The 19939-nt window shown below is 43.2% G+C and overlaps 1 protein-coding gene across 3 annotated transcripts in view; it reads left to right on the top strand.

Annotated features, from left to right (window-relative positions):
- Positions 1–19939, top strand: part of WNT11 (Wnt family member 11) — a 132593-nt gene that overhangs the window by 79420 nt on the left and 33234 nt on the right. For all 3 annotated transcript variants that reach the window (XM_072133919.1, XM_072133918.1, XM_072133917.1), the window contains one exon: positions 7609–7813. In XM_072133919.1, coding sequence (XP_071990020.1) covers positions 7737–7813 — 77 coding nt within the window. In that variant the 5' untranslated portion in view covers positions 7609–7736. The remainder of the gene's footprint in view (positions 1–7608; positions 7814–19939) is intronic.

Here is a 19939-nt window from a genome sequence, read left to right as displayed (position 1 = left end):
AATCCAAGTCAGCACAATCTTATGGACTCCTAATAAGGAGGGGTGCAGCGCCCCCAAAGGGTCTGGCTTGATCCTCTTGTAGATAAATAAAGTAAAAAGCGGGCAGCACTCCATGGTTCAAATTTCAAAATAAAAGGTGAACTTTATTGAACAAGTGGCGACGTTTCGGTGTGTGACAGGCTTGATGAAGGTGTCACACACCGAAACGTCGCCACTTGTTCAATAAAGTTCACCTTTTATTTTGAAATTTGAACCATGGAGTGCTGCCCGCTTTTTACTTTATTTATCTATCTATCTATCTATCTTCTAATTATCTATCTATCTATCTCCTATCTATCTATCTACTATCTATCTATCTCATATCTATCTATCTATCTATCTATCTCATATCTATCTATCTATCTATCTATCTATCTATCTATCTATCTATCTCATATCTATCTATCTCATATCTATCTATCTATCTCATATCTATCTATCTATCTATCTATCTCATATCTATCTATCTATCTATCTATCTATCTATCTATCTATCTCATATCTATCTATCTATCTATCTATCTATCTATCTATCTCATATCTATCTATCTATCTTCTAATTATCTATCTATCTATCTCCTATCTATCTATCTACTATCTATCTATCTCATATCTATCTATCTATCTATCTATCTATCTATCCAATCTCTCTCTTTCTTCTGGGGTCGTCCCCTCTTCTTTCAAGCATGCTATTGTTACCCCTTTACTAAAGAAACCTTCTCTGGACCCATCCAATGCTACTAACTACCGACCAGTTTCTAACCTCCCTTTCATCTCCAAACTCCTGGAACGCTTGGTCTATTCTCGACTAACCCGCTATCTCTCAGCTAACTCGCTCCTTGACCCCCTACAATCTGGTTTCCGCTCTATGTACTCCACTGAAACTGCTCTTTCTAAAGTCTCCAATGATCTCCTCACTGCAAAATCCAAAGGTGACTCTTCTCTCCTCATTCTCCTGGATCTATCCGCAGCGTTCGATACTGTGGACCACCAGCTCCTCCTTAGGATGCTTCACTCCATTGGCCTAAAGGGCACTGCACTCTCCTGGTTTTCTTCCTATCTCTCTGACCGCACTTTCAGTGTCTCCTTTTCTGGATCTTTCTCTACTCATCTTCCTCTCAGTGTCGGGGTTCCTCAGGGATCAGTCCTAGGTCCTCTTCTCTTCTCTCTCTATACTGCCCCCATTGGACAAACCATCAGCAGATTTGGTTTCCAGTATCATCTTTATGCTGATGACACCCAGCTATATACTTCTGCACGTGACATCACTCCTGCCTTAATACAGAACACTAGTGATTGTCTCTCTGCTGTCTCTAACATCATGTCCTCTCTCTTCTTGAAACTTAATCTTTCTAAGACTGAACTTCTTATCTTTCCACCATCTACTAACCAACCCAACCCTGACCTCTCCATCTCGGTCTGTGGGATCACTATAGCACCGAGGCAGCAGGCCCGCTGTCTTGGGGTTGTGCTGGACTCTGACCTCTCCTTTTTACCATATATTCAATCTCTTGCTCGCTCTTGCCGTATGCATCTCAGAAACATCTCCAGAATCCGGCCGTTTCTGACATTTGAAACTTCTAAAATGCTAATTGTTGCACTTATTCACTCTCGACTAGACTACTGTAACTCCCTACTAATTGGTCTTCCACTCGCGAAACTCTCTCCTCTTCAATCTATTCTTAATGCAGCAGCCAGGCTCGTCTTTCAGGCCAAACGCTACACGGATGCCTCCAGTTTGTGCCAATCACTGCACTGGCTACCTGTCTCCTTCCGTATTCACTTTAAAATAATAACCCTCATCCACAAAGCTCTGAATAATGCTGCACCTCCCTATCTCTCTTCTCTCATCTCAGTCTATCGCCCTTCCCGTGCTCTTCGATCTGCCAGTAACATTAGATTAATCTCTACCTTAATTCGAACCTCCCATGCACGTATCCAGGACTTCTCCCGAGTTGCACCAATTCTCTGGAATGCCCTTCCCCAGACTCTGAGACTAATGCCTACCCTCCAAAGCTTCAAACGTGCTCTTAAAACCCATCTCTTTAGGCAAGCCTATCACACTCGCTAACTGCTTGAAATGTCAACTCTCCCTTTACTAATCCATCCTATGTCCTATCTCCCATCTGTTATCTGGCAAACAGCAGATATATACCAAGCTCCAGGCTTCTCTGCAGTCTTTTTCACCTAGGACCCTGTAAATAAGATGGAGGCTGATGGCTGGTCCAAGCAGCAACATCGTTGTTTAGTAAATTATTTATTAAATTATTTTATATTGTTCCCTTATAAAGAATGGCTGGACCATTATACAACCTCTTGTGTCACCCCCTCATCCTCATAGACTGTAAGCTCTTGTGTCACCCCTCATCCTCATAGACTGTAAGCTCTTGTGTCACCCCCTCATCCTCATAGACTGTTAGCTCTTGTGTCACCCCTCATCCTCATAGACTGTAAGCTCTTGTGTCATCTCCTCATCCTCATAGACTGTAATCTCTTGTGTCCCCCCCTCATCCTCATAGACTGTCAGCTCTTGTGTCACCCCCTCATTCTCATAGACTGTAAGCTCTTGTGTCACCCCTCATCCTCATAGACTGTAAGCTCTTGTGTCACCCCCTCATCCTCATAGACTGTAAGCTCTTGTGTCACCCCTCATCCTCATAGACTGTAAGCTATTGTGTCACCCCCTCATCCTCATAGACTGTAAGCTCTTGTGTCACCCCTCATCCTCATAGACTGTACGCTCTTGTGTCACCCCTCATCCTCATAGACTGTAAGCTCTTGTGTCACCCCTCATCCTCATAGACTGTAAGCTCTTGTGTCACCCCCTCATCCTCATAGACTGTTAGCTCTTGTGTCACCCCTCATCCTCATAGACTGTAAGCTCTTGTGTCACCCCCTCATCCTCATAGACTGTAAGCTCTTGTGTCACCCCTCATCCTCATAGACTGTAAGCTCTTGTGTCACCCCCTCATCCTCATAGACTGTTAGCTCTTGTGTCACCCCTCATCCTCATAGACTGTAAGCTCTTGTGTCACCCCCTCATCCTCATAGACTGTAAGCTCTTGTGTCACCCCCTCATCCTCATAGACTGTAAGCTCTTGTGTCACCCCCTCATCCTCATAGACTGTAAGCTCTTGTGTCACCCTCTCATCCTCATAGACTGTAAGCTCTTGTGTCACCCCTTCATCCTCATAGACTGTAAGCTCTTGTGTCACCCCCTCATCCTCATAGACTGTAAGCTCTTGTGTCACCCCTCATCCTCATAGACTGTAAGCTCTTGTGTCACCCCTCATCCTCATAGACTGTAAGCTCTTGTGTCACCCCTTCATCCTCATAGACTGTAAGCTCTTGTGTCACCCCTCATCCTCATAGACTGTAAGCTCTTGTGTCACCCCCTCATCCTCATAGACTGTTAGCTCTTGTGTCACCCCTCATCCTCATAGACTGTAAGCTCTTGTGTCATCTCCTCATCCTCATAGACTGTAATCTCTTGTGTCCCCCCCTCATCCTCATAGACTGTCAGCTCTTGTGTCACCCCCTCATTCTCATAGACTGTAAGCTCTTGTGTCACCCCTCATCCTCATAGACTGTAAGCTCTTGTGTCACCCCCTCATCCTCATAGACTGTAAGCTCTTGTGTCACCCCTCATCCTCATAGACTGTAAGCTATTGTGTCACCCCCTCATCCTCATAGACTGTAAGCTCTTGTGTCACCCCTCATCCTCATAGACTGTACGCTCTTGTGTCACCCCTCATCCTCATAGACTGTAAGCTCTTGTGTCACCCCTCATCCTCATAGACTGTAAGCTCTTGTGTCACCCCCTCATCCTCATAGACTGTTAGCTCTTGTGTCACCCCTCATCCTCATAGACTGTAAGCTCTTGTGTCACCCCCTCATCCTCATAGACTGTAAGCTCTTGTGTCACCCCCTCATCCTCATAGACTGTAAGCTCTTGTGTCACCCCCTCATCCTCATAGACTGTAAGCTCTTGTGTCACCCTCTCATCCTCATAGACTGTAAGCTCTTGTGTCACCCCTTCATCCTCATAGACTGTAAGCTCTTGTGTCACCCCCTCATCCTCATAGACTGTAAGCTCTTGTGTCACCCCTCATCCTCATAGACTGTAAGCTCTTGTGTCACCCCTCATCCTCATAGACTGTAAGCTCTTGTGTCACCCCCTCATCCTCATAGACTGTAAGCTCTTGTGAGCAGGGCCCTCACTCCTATTGTTCCATATGACTGTTTGTTCTTTGTAATGTAATATAGTTGTATATGTCCCCTATGATTTGTAAAGCGCTACGGAATTTGATGGCGCTATATAAATACGGATTATTATTATTATTATCTATCTATCTATCTATCTCCTATCTATCTATCTATCTATCTATCTATCTATCTATCTCATATCTATCTATCTATCTATCTATCTATCTCATATCCATCTATCTATCTATCTATCTATCTATCTCATATCTATCTATCTATCTATCTATCTATCTATCTATCTATCTATCTCCTATCTATCTCATATCTATCTATCTCCTATCTATCTATCTATCTATCTATCTATCTATCTCATATCCATCTATCTATCTATCTCATATCCATCTATCTATCTATCTATCTATCTATCTCATATCTATCTATCTATCTATCTATCTATCTATCTATCTATCTCATATCCATCTATCTATCTATCTATCTATCTATCTATCTATCTCATATCCATCTATCTATCTATCTATCTATCTATCTATCTCATATCCATCTATCTATCTATCTATCTATCTCATATCCATCTATCTATCTATCTATCTATCTATCTATCTATCTATCTATCTCATATCCATCTATCTATCTATCTCATATCCATCTATCTATCTATCTATCTATCTATCTATCTCATATCTATCTATCTATCTATCTATCTATCTATCTATCTATCTCATATCCATCTATCTATCTATCTATCTATCTATCTATCTCATATCCATCTATCTATCTATCTATCTATCTATCTATCTCATATCCATCTATCTATCTATCTATCTATCTATCTCATATCTATCTATCTGTCTATCTATCTATCTCCTATCTATCTATCTATCTATCTCCTATCTATCTATCTATCTATCTATCTATCTATCTATCTATCTCATATCCATCTATCTATCTATCTATCTATCTATCTATCTATCTCATATCCATCTATCTATCCTTTCATGTATGGATCTTTCTATTTATTTTTTTAGCCTCCTCTTATCTATCTCTGTAATGTATTTAGATTGTAGTTATCTCACATATACATTTTTTTAAATCTAATTTTTATTAATCCAAAACAAAAAATTAGGTAGAGAGAAGAGCAGAAAGAAAAACAATCATTCCCATTTAGGGCAGATCCTCTCGTTTCCCTTTATTCCCCCTTATTGGGACTCTCCCTACGACCTACTAACACATTTACACAGTTTTACCAAAACAATATTAAACCCTTTACTTATAATGTCTTAATGTCATCTCTAGACCCTCTGCACAGCGCTGCCTTATAAAACGCCGCCTCCTGCAGCCACCACTAGGGGGAGCCCATTTAAATTACCAAAAAAAAATCTCAAAGAAGAATGTGAGGAACATGACCTTAATAGGGTGGAGCGGCGCGGTGGAGACATTGTATGTTTGTGTCCCGGGCTGAGAGAGTAAATGAGGCGCAAAGCGACCAGAAATTACCGACACCTGATCCCATCCTATAGATTCTATAAGACACGTGTCACGTATAAGGAGGGGACCCAAATCCTGAGCGGGTGTAAGAGGCCGGAGGAAGGGGCACCGTGCCCTCATTTCCACTGTACTGACATCATTTACTATGTACTGGGATCAGGGTCGGAGGTTTTCCATATGATTTGTGCCTCCAGCTCTGTACACAGCATAAATAAACAGATATATGAACCCAACCATATGTACAGCGAGCGAGCACTCAGCCGAGTAATCCAAGCCATACCCCGGCCTTATAGGAAGAAATATGCTACACGAGCTTTACAGTACATTATACTCCAGAGCTGCACTCACTATTCTGCTGCTGTGTACATACATGACATTACTTATCCTGTACTGATCCTGAGTTACATCCTGTATTATACTCCAGAGCTGCACTCACTATTCTGCTGCTGGTGCAGTCACTGTGTACATACATGACATTACTTATCCTGTACTGATCCTGAGTTACATCCTGCATTATACTCCAGAGCCGCACTCACTATTCTGCTGCTGGTGCAGTCACTGTGTACATACATGACATTACTTATCCTGTACTGATCCTGAGTTACATCCTGTATTATACCCCAGAGCTGCACTCACTATTCTGCTGCTGGTGCAGTCACTGTGTACATACATGACATTACTTATCCTGTACTGATCCTGAGTTACATCCTGTATTATGCTCCAGAGCCGCACTCACTATTCTGCTGCTGGTGCAGTCACTGTGTACATACATGACATTACTTATCCTGTACTGATCCTGAGTTACATCCTGTATTATACTCCAGAGCTGCACTCACTATTCTGCTGCTGGTGCAGTCACTGTGTACATACATGACATTACTTATCCTGTACTGATCCTGAGTTACATCCTGTATTATACTCCAGAGCTGCACTCACTATTCTGCTGCTGGTGCAGTCACTGGGTACATACATGACATTACTTATCCTGTACTGATCCTGAGTTACATCCTGTATTATACTCCAGAGCTGCACTCACTATTCTGCTGGTGGTGCAGTCACTGTGTACATACATGACATTACTTATCCTGTACTGATCCTGAGTTACATCCTGTATTATACCCCAGAGCTGCACTCACTATTCTGCTGCTGGTGCAGTCACTGTGTATATACATGACATTACTTATCCTGTACTGATCCTGAGTTACATCCTGTATTATACCCCAGAGCTGCACTCACTATTCTGCTGCTGGTGCAGTCACTGTGTACATACATGACATTACTTATCCTGTACTGATCCTGAGTTACATCCTGTATTATACCCCAGAGCTGCACTCACTATTCTGCTGCTGGTGCAGTCACTGTGTACATACATGACATTACTTATCCTGTACTGATCCTGAGTTACATCCTGTATTATACTCCAGAGCTGCACTCACTATTCTGCTGCTGGTGCAGTCACTGTGTACATACATGACATTACTTATCCTGTACTGATCCTGAGTTACATCCTGTATTATACTCCAGAGCTGCACTCACTATTCTGCTGCTGGTGCAGTCACTGTGTACATACATGACATTACTTATCCTGTACTGATCCTGAGTTACATCCTGTATTATACTCCAGAGCTGCACTCACTATTCTGCTGCTGGTGCAGTCACTGTGTACATACATGACATTACTTATCCTGTACTGATCCTGAGTTACATCCTGTATTATACTCCAGAGCTGCACTCACTATTCTGCTGCTGGTGCAGTCGCTGTATGTCACATTACTATTCAGTTGCTCTGTACATATTTATCACATGGATGTTTGTGACTTTTATATATTTATTACATATGTTCTGTCTCTTCTGTAGGTTCCTCCTTTGATGATCTTGGAATAACAGTGATACCTCTGCCACATTTCTGGGAATTGACAGTTCTGGCCTTTTTTTTTTTAACGTTTTTTTTGTTTGGATTTTTGTGGTTTTTTGAGTTTTTGAAAATGAAGATTCATTTTTTCGTTGGGACGATATTAACATTTATTCTCCATACAAGGATCTGTCAGAGCATCAAATGGCTGTGAGTATCTCTCTCCATCTTATACAATCACACTGCACACTCGTGGATGACAACGTGTAAAGGTGTGCTCATTATAGTGCCACCTGTAGGTGGAGCGCAGTACTGCATGACACACAGCAATTCTGGTACAGCCACCAGACCTCAAAAGTTGTCCTTTATAACTCTATAAAGGGAACCTGTCAGCAGGTGTCACCATACAGACTGCAGCCAGTGTTATGGATTGTCCCTGGAGAGATGTGTAATCAGACCTTTGTGTGTGTTGTTAGTAGCAGCAGGACTGTGAAATATGGATTTATATTCCAGGATTATAACTTCTCCAAGTGCATTGGGAGTGTCTCCTCACACTGCTGTGCTATGTGCTCTCTGCAGCAAGTGTTTGGTATTGAACCTGGAGAGACCTCTGTGTCTGTTCTTAGTAGCAGCAGGACTGTGAAATATGGCTTCATATTCCTGGATTGTAGTCATTATTAGGTATTGTCCCTGGAGAAACGTGTAATCAGACCTTTGAGTATGTTGTTAGTAGCAGCGGGACTGTTAGATATGGTTTTATATTCCAGGATTGTAGCCTCTCACACTGCTCCACAGTCCCTACTTTTTTCACCGCTTGACAGTTGTATTAGCCTGCTACAGATTTTACTCAGATTTTGCTCTACATGGTGGCACCGATTCGGTGCTATAGGGTGGTATTATTTGTATTCTATATGGTCAAATTTATTTATGTGCCATATGGCGATGTTATTTCTGTGCTATATGGTGCTATTATTAAGGTACTGTATGCTGCTGTTATCTGTACTATAAGGTGGTATTAATTGTGTGCTATATGCTGTCATATCTATGTACTATATGGTGGTATTATTTATGTGCTATATGTTGGTTTGATCTAGGTACTATATGGTGGTATTATTTATGTACTATATGCTGTTGTTATCTAGGTACTATATGGTGGTATTATTTATGTACTGTATGCTGTAGTTATCTAGGTACTATATGGTGGTATTATTTATGTGCTATATGTTGGTTTGATCTAGGTACTATATGGTGGTATTATTTATGTACTATATGCTGTTGTTATCTATGTACTATATGGTGGTATTATTTATGTACTATATGCTGTTGTTATCTAGGTACTATATGGTGGTATTATTTATGTACTGTATGCTGTAGTTATCTAGGTACTATATGGTGGTATTATTTATGTACTGTATGCTGTAGTTATCTAGGTACTATATGGTGGTATTATTTATGTACTGTATGCTGTAGTTATCTAGGTACTATATGGTGGTATTATTTATGTACTGTATGCTGTAGTTATCTAGGTACTATATGGTGGTATTATTTATGTACTGTATGCTGTAGTTATCTAGGTACTATATGGTGGTATTATTTATGTGCCATATGTTGGTTTCATCCAGGTACTATGTGGTGGTATTATTTATGTACTATATGCTGTTATCTATGTACTATATGGTGGTATTTTTTAATCTTTTTCCTGCACTGTCGGGTGATGTCATTTAAGCCCACCCACTCAAGTTATATCACGCCCACTTTTTTGCTACAGTTTCCCGCTGCATTGTTCTTTATCCCATGGCATGTTGTCAGTAGGAGAATGTTTATGGGGTAAAAAATTTAAACCACTAAATCTTACTTGCCCTTGGGGCCATTTTTTTTTTTTTGCTGGACCTTGATTTCTATTGGCTCTTTATCAGTTTTACCTGTGATGTCCCTGTCTATTCCCCGCCCTCACTATACCATGTGTTTTTTTTGAAAATGTTTCGGCATCCTCATCTTTTCTAAGGCAAGACAAAAGCGCGGAATAGTCGTCCGATGGTTTGTGCCTTTCTCTATCTTTCGTCTTATCTCAGGTTTTTTTTTCCTCTTATATTTTCAACTTTTTTTTTCTTGGCATGTTTACGCCAAAACTTTGCAACTTTTCCATTCACCTGGTAAAGTTTTTCAAAATCCAAATGTGGAAGAAACCCCCCCCCAAAAAAAGTTACAATTTTGGCACAAATCACTGCAAAAAAAGCTGCAACTTTGGCACAAGTGAACTCCAGTCCTGAGCAGGTGGAGGAAACAATTTCAAAGGGGTTGCAGAATAATTTATAAAGCGTTGGCGCCATATAAATAAAAATTACTATTATTATTGTTAAAGGGAACCTGTCATCAGGAGCCCACGTCCACATAGAGAATAGTGTACACATTGCCAAAGAGTTTTTACAGTAAAACTGGCTCCCCCCCCCCCAAAAAAAAAACATAAGTTAGATATAAATTTGCCTTTCTGTATGCAGAGCTGCGTCCCGTATCCCGTGGGAGTGTCCACTGAGTGCCCCTCCCCCCTCGGGGTAACACCTCCGTCATGCATTAATTTCAAATGAAAAAACCCTCCCGTGCCCCCCCATATCTCCTCCAATTTCTGCATTTTATATAACTTTTGCCGCAACCTATTCTAAACACTTTCCTACGACTGGTGGGGACTGGAGTGAGTTTGAGACATGAGAAAGCGCCTGTTTGTCGCAAAAACGGCTTGCCGCGGCTGCATGTCTCTCTCCGTACAACACCACCCTGCTGAATAAAATTTGGATACGTCTTCGGTGCCGCTTCACTTTTTTACTTGTTTGTTAGGGACTGGGGAAATGTATTCGCGCATTTTTTGCCACTTTGCAGGTGAGAAATGGTGCTCCAATATCAGCCACCGGGCGCAGTTCAATGATAAATTTGGCACAAAGTAAAAAAAAAGTGCGCAAAAACATGGAAAAGTCGCCAAAACAATGCAGAAAAAAACCCACAAATTCGCATAAAAGATACATCCTCCCCTAAGTGCCGCCCCCGACAACCGCCGGATCTATCAGGAAGCTCCGCCCGCTAGGCGGCAGTGCTGCGTACTGCCAGCAGGGCACTTTTACACCTGGAGAAGAATTTTGACCAAGCCTTGTCTGAATGTGTGCAGGCTACAGACAGTGATCCGCCCAGGCGCGCACCCATCACGACCACTTTGCATGGATGTTGGGTAATGGAGGAAATAGGCACAATTCCTGGCAAATGCACCTATTTTAGAGCATGTGCCTCATATTTCAGGTATAGAAGTCCTGATTAATGTGTCCCAAAGTTGCAAATAACCCAGTGAGCGCTCCTCACCCCTCCCCTCTCCATAGAAAGATAAGCAGCCACCCACTCCGGTCGCAGTGCGGTGAGACACTATGGGGCTCATTTACTAAGGGTCTGGGGAGCGCATTTCCGTCGATTTCCGTTTTGCTCCACATTTAACAGGGGATTGTGTCGCACACGATCGGATTTTGGCGCATCGGCGCCGGCTTGCACGCAACACAAATTGGGGGGGGGGGGGGGGGGCGTGCCGACGGATTCGGACTAAATGCGGAATTTAACATTTCAAATTGTGTCGGAAAACATGCACTCACATACAGAAGGTGAACTCCGGCGGACCTGAGCGGGGAAGTGACACATGCAGCAACTCGGGCGCACGAGCTACGTGAATCGCGCCGGACCTCATCTTCGTCGGACAGTCCGAATCGGAGATCGCGACAGGACCAGGTAAGTAAATGTGCCCCTATATGCCCACCGCACTGTGACCGGGTGCCATAGAACTCGGCCAGATCATGACCCCCATTGCGGTTAAGACAAGCTGTAAATTTTTTCCCCCAAAATTCCCCTTGGATTGTTAGAATTGTTTGTTTTATGAAATTTGGAAACTTTGTGTCACTTTTACCCGGTGAATAGTGACTGATCCTACGTCGTCCCTCTTGATGTTTTTAGTGCAGATCTTTTTGCATTCTTGCGGAGCTGCAGATACTTTCTTCCTACCCCGGGGGCTGGGAGGGAGGGGGGGTAGTTACTTGTATTGTTGCCTGGATGATGTTATTTGTGAGGCTCTCTTATTCAGTGTGAATTGACACAAAAGAAGCTTCACTCTGACGGAGGAATTCAGCTGTGGATAAGCATTAAAAAGAAACGATCCGGGCGATTGACTGCGCACAAAGCCTTCCCGCCGCCGCATTGTCCGCCCTCCGCTCAGACAAATGTTACGCTTTTGAAAACATTGCCGCGGAACAATCGGGCGTCACTCATGCACCTAATTATCGGAACATATCTTGGATGGAAAATGGAAAATATATATCTATAAAAAAAAACTTTTTCCATCTTTATTTGTCGTTTACACGCTCTTGTCAGATCTGGTTGTCTTTACACGTTTTCTTAAAGGATCTGGCGCAGGAATGCGCGGTTAATCTCGCCAGCTCCCTTTAAGCCAGCGCACACACATGGAATGAAAGGCGGCAATCAATTACGTTGACAGGCACATGGCGCGCCTCGGAGGTAGCAGAGCCCAAAATGTTATGTTTACTGTACATGAAGAGATATAACTAAATAGGTGGAACGCGCTGTAGATTACAGGCATGGTGTCCCGTGACTGTATAGAGCTGAGGGGTTGTTACATTGTATCAATCAGTGATTTCCTACACTTAGGTTACAGGGAATTCCTTGTAGATTCTGTTACTTACTGATATAAATTGAGTGATTTTCTTACTGGATACATTGTAGCCAAATATGCTACAGGATGACTTGGATGTCACCCAACCCCTTTAAGAGAGCCCCTGCTTAATAATATAATAATTAATAATTCTTTATTTATATAGCGCACACAGATTACGCAGCGCTGCACAGAACTTGCCAAATCAGTCCCTGTCCCCAATGGGGCTCACAATCTAATCACCCTACCAGTATGTTTTTGGAGTGTGGGAGGAAACCGGAGGACCCAGAGGAAACCCACACAAACACGTAGAGAACATACAAACTCTTTGCAGATGTTGACCCTGGGACTTGACCCCAGGTCCTCCAAATATGACAATCACTAAATGATGAGTCATACCCTTTAATGGGAACTGATAATCCGATGAGACCATACACACTGCAACCATTGTTAGGTTTTGTTCCTGGAAATATGGGAAATCGGACCTTTGTTTATGCTGTTAGTAGCAGCAGGAATATGAAATATGGATTTATGTTCCAGGATTGTAGCTTCTACACTGGGGGAGCGTCCTCACACTGCTGTGCTCTGTGATCTCTGTAGGAAGTGTTAGGAGCGATGCGTAATTATACCTTTGTGTTGTTAGTAGCAGCAGGACTGTGATGTATGGATTCATAATCATGGATATACTAGGGGACGTGTCCTCACACTGCTGTTCTCTGTGCTCTCTGCAGCCAGTGTTAGGTATTGTCCCTGGAGAGATGTGTAATTATACCTTTGTTTATGTTGTTAGCAGCAGCAGGACTGTGATGTATGGATTCATAATCATGGATATACTAGGGGACGTGTCCTCACACTGCTGTAATCTGTTCTCTCTGCAGGCAGTGTTTTGTCTCTGGAGAGATGGGTAATTATACCTTTGTTTATGGTGTTAGTAGCAGCAGGACTGTGATGTATTGATTCATAATTATGGATATACTAGGGGACGTGTCCTCACACTGCTGTAATCTGTGCTCTCTGCAGCCAGTGTTAGGTGTTGTCCTTAGAGAGATGTGTAATTATACCTTTGTTTATGGTGTTAGTAGCAGCAGGACTGTGATGTATTGATTCATAATCATGGATATACTAGGGGATGTGTCCTCACACTGTTGTAATCTGTGCTCTCTGCAGGCAGTGTTTTGTCTCAGGAGAGATGGGTAATTATACCTTTGTTTATAGTGTTAGTAGCAGCAGGACTGTGATGTATGGATTCATAATCATGGATTTACTAGTGGTGTGTCCTCACTCCTCTGTGCTCTGTGGTCTCTATGGTATTGTCCCTGGAAAGATATGTAATCAAGCCTTTGTTTATTGTAGCAGCAGGACTGTGAAATATGGATTTATTTTCCAGGATTGTAGCTTTTCAAAGTGAACGGGGGGCATGTTCTCACACTGCTGTGCTCTGTACACTCTTCAGCCAATGTTAGGAATTTTTCCCTTGAGAGATAGGTAATCAGACCTTTGTGTGTGTCGTTAGTAGCAGCAGGACTGTGATATATGGATTTATATTCCAGGATTATAGCATCTCAAAGTGTAATTAAATCTTCAGTAGCAGGAGGACTGTGAAATATAACTGTATATCCTAGCCGGTCGGCTTCTTCTAGCACTGGGGAGGGGAGGGATCCTCACACTACTGTGCTCTGTGGTCTCTGCATTAAGCTGCTTCAGATATCATCTCTGTCTTATGAGAGACAACTGTAGTATCCAACCGGTGCGATGCTTCAACTATTAGTCAGAACACAAGGAATAAGCTGTGGTGGAGCTCAGTGCACAGAGCTAAGTGCACAGCAGTGCAGTGTTTATCAAAGTGCACTTGGAGAAGATGAAATCCAGGAATATTAATCTATATATCACAGTCCTGCTGCTACTAATAACACAAACAAACACACAGGTTTGATTACACATCTCTCCAGGGAAAATGTAGAACAGTGGCTGCAGTGAGCACAGAGCACAGCAGTGTGAGTACACTCCCCCCCCCCCCTCCTCCCCAGTACACTTGGAGAAGATACAATCCTGGCATATAAATCTGTATATCACAGTCCTGCTGCTAATAAGAACATACATAAAGATATGATTACACATCTTGCCAGAGACAGTACTTAACACTGTCTGCAGAGAGCACAGAACACAGCAGGGTGAGGAAATGCCTCCAGTGCTCTTGGGGAAGCTAAAATCCTGGCATGTAGAACAGTGGCTGCAGTGAGCACAGAGCACAGCAGTGTGAGTACACTCCCCCCCCCCCCCCTCCCCAGTACACTTGGAGAAGATACAATCCTGGCATATAAATCTGTATATCACAGTCCTGCTGCTAATAAGAACATACATAAAGATATGATTACACATCTTGCCAGAGACAGTACTTAACACTGTCTGCAGAGAGCACAGAACACAGCAGGGTGAGGAAATGCCTCCAGTGCTCTTGGGGAAGCTAAAATCCTGGCATGTAAATCTGTATATCACAGTCCTGCTGCTAATAAGAACATACATAAAGATATGATTACACATCTTGCCAGAGACAGTACTTAACACTGTCTGCAGAGAGCACAGAACACAGCAGGGTGAGGAAACGCCTCCAGTGCTCTTGGATGAGCTAAAATCCTGGAATATAAAGTCCTGCTGTTCATAAACAACATTGACAAAGGCACAAGTACTCATTTCTATAGGGACAATACTAACGCTGGCAGCAGTCAGTATGGTTACAGCTGCTGACGGGTTCCCTTTAAATAAGGGATGTAGTTCTCTCTTTAATCCTATATAAACAAAACAGATAACGAATATGAACGGTCCCAAGTAACGAATTTAGCCTTTGCTGCATCCAGCCAGTGAGGGGTTAATGAGCATTGTTTGTGAGTAGCATGTGAGGCGGCCATGACGGATGAGAGTTGTGATTGGATGCTATGTGAGGTATGGGCCGCAGCCAGATGCACTCTCCCCGCACTCACACCTGTTGTGTATTGGCTGGAAATGAATTCTTAGATTTGATTTCATGATCTGGAAAGGTTCCCGCGTGGGGATCGCAGTAACGTGAGATCTATCTGCCCATCAATATCCTGTCCAGCGAGGCCTGCGTTCACATGTTAACCCTTTCCAGAATGCAAATATACAATACAGAAACTTCTGTTGTTAACTTAGTATTTCAAAGATGGTCCATCCTAACAATGGTCTACTCCATATGGTCCAAAGAATATCACCAGAACGTTCTAAAAAAGCCAGCTAGGACATGAGGAACCAATTGCTCAGGAACCTTCTCCAGTTGGGTATGTTCATCTGGAGAGATTGTATGGAGATGACTATGGACCATAAGGACCAAACTTGGAGATGTCTAAGGACCTTAATGGCCAAAGTTGGAGATGATTATGGACCTTCTGGACCAGAGTTGGACCTTTTTGGTCCATCCTAACAATGGTCTACTCCACATGTTCCAAGGAACATAAACCAGAAACCAACATCTTACAAACCAGCTAGGACATCAGGTACCAAATGCTCAGGAACCTTCTCCAGTTGGGCGTGTTCATCTACATGGCAAGAGACCATATGGACCAATGTTGAAGGTGACAGTGGTGCTTACGGACCAAACTTGAAGATGTCTATGGACTTTAATGACCAAATTTGGAGATGATTATGGACCTTTTGGACCAGAGTTGGACCTCTTTGATCTATCCTAACAGTGGTCTACTCCACATGGTCCAAAGAACATAAACCAGAAACCAACATCTTACAAACCAGCTAGGACATCAGGTACCAAATGCTCAGGAACCTTCTCCAGTTGGGCGTGTTCATCTACATGGCAAGAGGCCATATGGACCAATGTTGAGGATGACAATAGACCGTAGGGACCAACAGTTGAAGATGAATATGGACCTTACGGACCAGAGTTGGACCTCTGTGGTCCATCCTAACAATAGTCTACTCCACATGGTCCAAAGAACATCAAACAGAAACCAACATTTTAAAAACTAGCTAGGACATGAGGGACCAATTGCTGAAGTACCTTCTCCAGTTAGGCATGTTCATCCACATGACAAAATACCATACGGGCCAATGTTGGAGAAGGCAATAGACCGTAGGGACCAAAGTTGAAGATGAATATGGACCTTACGGACCAGAGTTGGACCTCTGTGGTCCATCCTAACAGTGGTCTACTCCACATGGTCCAAAGAACATAAACCAGAAACCAACATCTTACAAACTAGCTAGGACATGAGGGACCAATTGCTGAAGAACCTTCTCCAGTTGGGCGTGTTCATCCACATGACAAAAGACCATACGGGCCAATGTTGGAGATGACAATAAACCGTAGGGACCAAAGTTGAAGATGAATATGGACCTTACGGACCAGCGTTGGACCTCTGTGGTCCATCCTAACAATGGTCTACTCCACATGGTCCAAAGAACATAAACCAGAAACCAACATCTTACAAACTAGCTAGGACACGAGGGACCAATTGCTGAAGAACCTTGTCCAGTTGGGCATGTTCATCCACATGACAAAAGACCATACGGGCCAATGTTGGAGATGACTATGGACCTTAATTACCAAAGTTGGAGATGACTATGGACCTTATGGACCATTGTTGGACTTCTTTGGTTAATAATAGAAGTGGAATATATGTGTCACCCTCCTTTTTTGGACCATTGATTACCCCTTTTTGTGACACCCTTGAATGTTCCATTACAATTTGAAAGCTTGATTTAATTTTTACATTTAAAGTAGGGACTGTGATGATACTTTCTATGTTGCGTTCTCAGAGTTGCCCCCAATAGGAACCGATCAAAAAACAAAAAAATGAGAGTATAGAAATCTAATGTCAGGGTTCACAATAAAATAAATGCAGGTCCAAACATTCCTGGTCAAAATCTTGGCAAATATACGAAAACCAAGGAACCTCTTGCTCAGGCACTAGCTGAGTACTCACCAACTGATCACTAGGACCATCTCTTTCAGTAGCTTACATTTATGCTATTGTTTGGTGATAAATGGTTGGGAAAGATTTGCAGAAATATGCTTAGAGCTGTTGTCAGGCCTCAGATATGGAATGTGGACCTATTGTGCCACCCAGAAGCGTAATTTTAGGGGATGAGGTGGCTGCAGTTGTGTCCAGACCCTGGAGGCTCAGGTGGTCTGTGAGGTGTATCTTTCCCATACAAAGAGACCAGGACTATAAATAATACATTACAGTTTGGGGACTTGGTACCAATTTGGAATTGGGGCCCAGTGCCTTCCGGTTACACCACCTGTGCCAGCTTAAATTAGGGAGTTTGGAATTTGTGAAGGAGGAGGATTCTTAGGGGTCTTTCTGTCTTCACCATTGACCATCTCACACATGTGGAGATGAACATACCATAATGTAGAGGCTGCACAGAGGCACTTTGAATTTTCTTTCAACCAGCCCCACCCACCCACAAGACAATTGTGCAGATCTCAGTCCCTGTATCTGATCATTATAATCCTCTCCACTGTCAGAGAGGAGAAGTTGGTACAGAGGTAAGGGCTTTTTTATGATAATTTTTATACTTGTCAGAGAAGATTAGCATAAAACATGTCCCAGCACTTCCTCTCTGAAAGAAGTGGATTATAATTGTCAGATACTTGGACTGATATCTTAGCAACCGTGGGGGCTAGAAAGAAAGTTTAAAGTGCCCCTGACTCTGTATAGGAGCCCCTACAGAATGGTATTCACTTAGGGTATGGATTTTATCAGGGATTTTCCCCATGTAATACTGTTGCAGTCTATAGCACCCACTGACATGGAGCAGATATGCTTTGTTGATCCAAGGAACCTATTGTTCAGGCACTAGCCGAGCTTACATTTGTACCACTTTAGAGAGGTTAGTGGTGATAAAGCCTTGCAGTAATGTTCTCAGAAAAGTTGTCTGGCTTTAAGGTAACATAGATGCAGGTTAAGGTACTCCAGTAAATAGTAACAAAGCAAGTCAAACAGGAACCAAAGAACCTATTGCTCAAGCACTGGCTGAGCACACACTGGGCAACAATACTCGAGTTGTCAAACCATTATGTGACTATTAGATGTTGTGGCTGTGGGTTAGGGATGTAAAAAAAAAGGTAGGAGTCATTGGGACCCTCTTATTAGGGTATGGACTATGGTATAGGGACTTGGCTTATTAGGGTATTCCCCAGCTGCATCCCCAAAGTAGTCTCCAATAGTAACCACTGACTGCTTGATGAACAAAAGCATGGTCCAATTCTGAGGACAGGATATATATATATATATATATATATATATGATAATAGAGGGTTGGTCAGTTTTAGGCAGGAAAAGCCTATCAGGAACCTATTGCTCAGGCAATGGCTGAACACACTAAGGTAGACTTTTTTTGGTTGTTTCAGAGCTTGGTGTCCTGAGGCCAGTGGTAGTAGTGGTCACATTGGGGCAGATTTACTTACCCGGTCCATTCGCGATCCAGCGGCGCGTTCTCTGCGGTGGATTCGGGTCCGGCCGGGATTCACTAAGGCATTTCCTCCAACGTCCACCAGGTGGCGCTGCTGCGCTGAAGTTCCCCGAGGCCCGCCGAAATGCACTCAAGTTCACCAGCCTATTCCTAGTGAAGGTAAGTGCAACTTCTGTGACACTTTTTTTTAAATGCGGCGTTTTTTCCGAATCTGTCGGGTCTTCGTTCGGCCACGCCCCCCGATTTCCGTTGCGTGCATCCCAGCGCCGATGCGCCACAATCCGATCGTGTGCTCCAAAATCCCGGGGCAATTCAGGGGAAATTGGCGCAAATCGGAAATATTCGGGTAACACGTCAGGAAAACGCGAATCGGGCCCTTAGTAAATGACCCCCATTATGTTGTCACTTCCCTTCCCCCGCTCTTCTTGGAAAGTAAGGGGCGGAATATAAAATCTATGCCCCCAACCTGATGGATTATGGAAGAATGATAAAACCTAGGTACAGAATTTTGTTTTAAACGTATAGGTTAAAAAATGTTCCTACAATGGAGTTGCCCTTAAATAACGACGTGTTTGGTGACCATCTTTCTTCTCGGAAGAATAGCAAATGTTCCATCTCGGAATGAGCGACATCTCTGGTATCTTCTTACCAAACATGGAGTCTCCTGAAACCGAACGCCCTAAGAGGTCTCACAGCTAGGTGCACAGTAACGACCTGATGAAGGAGTATGATCCATGGGAAAGCGCCGCCTTTGTTCTCATGAAAGGGCGACGACACCCGATAGCCACCACCTTGACGTGTGAATGGATAGGTGAGGCCCAGACCGTCTAAATATATCACCCACATCCATCTCAGCAGATCCTCCCCCCAGCCCGGACCCGGCTTGTTAACGCTTCCACACATCAAAGGATGAGGATTCCTGTGGAACAGGTGGATGGACACGGATCTGATCGCCCTGCCGTGCCTCGCCCGCTGAATTGTTTTGATCCAAGATCATCCGGGCAATTCGTATGGATGACTTTCTTAAAGGAGCTATTCCTGGAGCCCTCATACATTATGAGATGTAAAGTTGGTTGCTGATGATTATCTTGCACGAGGCTGAGTGTGGGAGTGCAGTTTATAGCTCTGTTCATCCTGAGCTACCTGGTGCATGGATAGGACGTTGTCTCTGATGTTAGTAGTTTACAACACAATGG

The sequence above is a fragment of the Engystomops pustulosus genome, chromosome 2 (genome assembly GCF_040894005.1).
Source record: "Engystomops pustulosus chromosome 2, aEngPut4.maternal, whole genome shotgun sequence".
NCBI classification, from domain to species: domain Eukaryota; kingdom Metazoa; phylum Chordata; class Amphibia; order Anura; family Leptodactylidae; genus Engystomops; species Engystomops pustulosus.
Note: the sequence above shows the minus strand (reverse complement) of the source record. Positions and strands in the feature narration are given on the sequence as shown.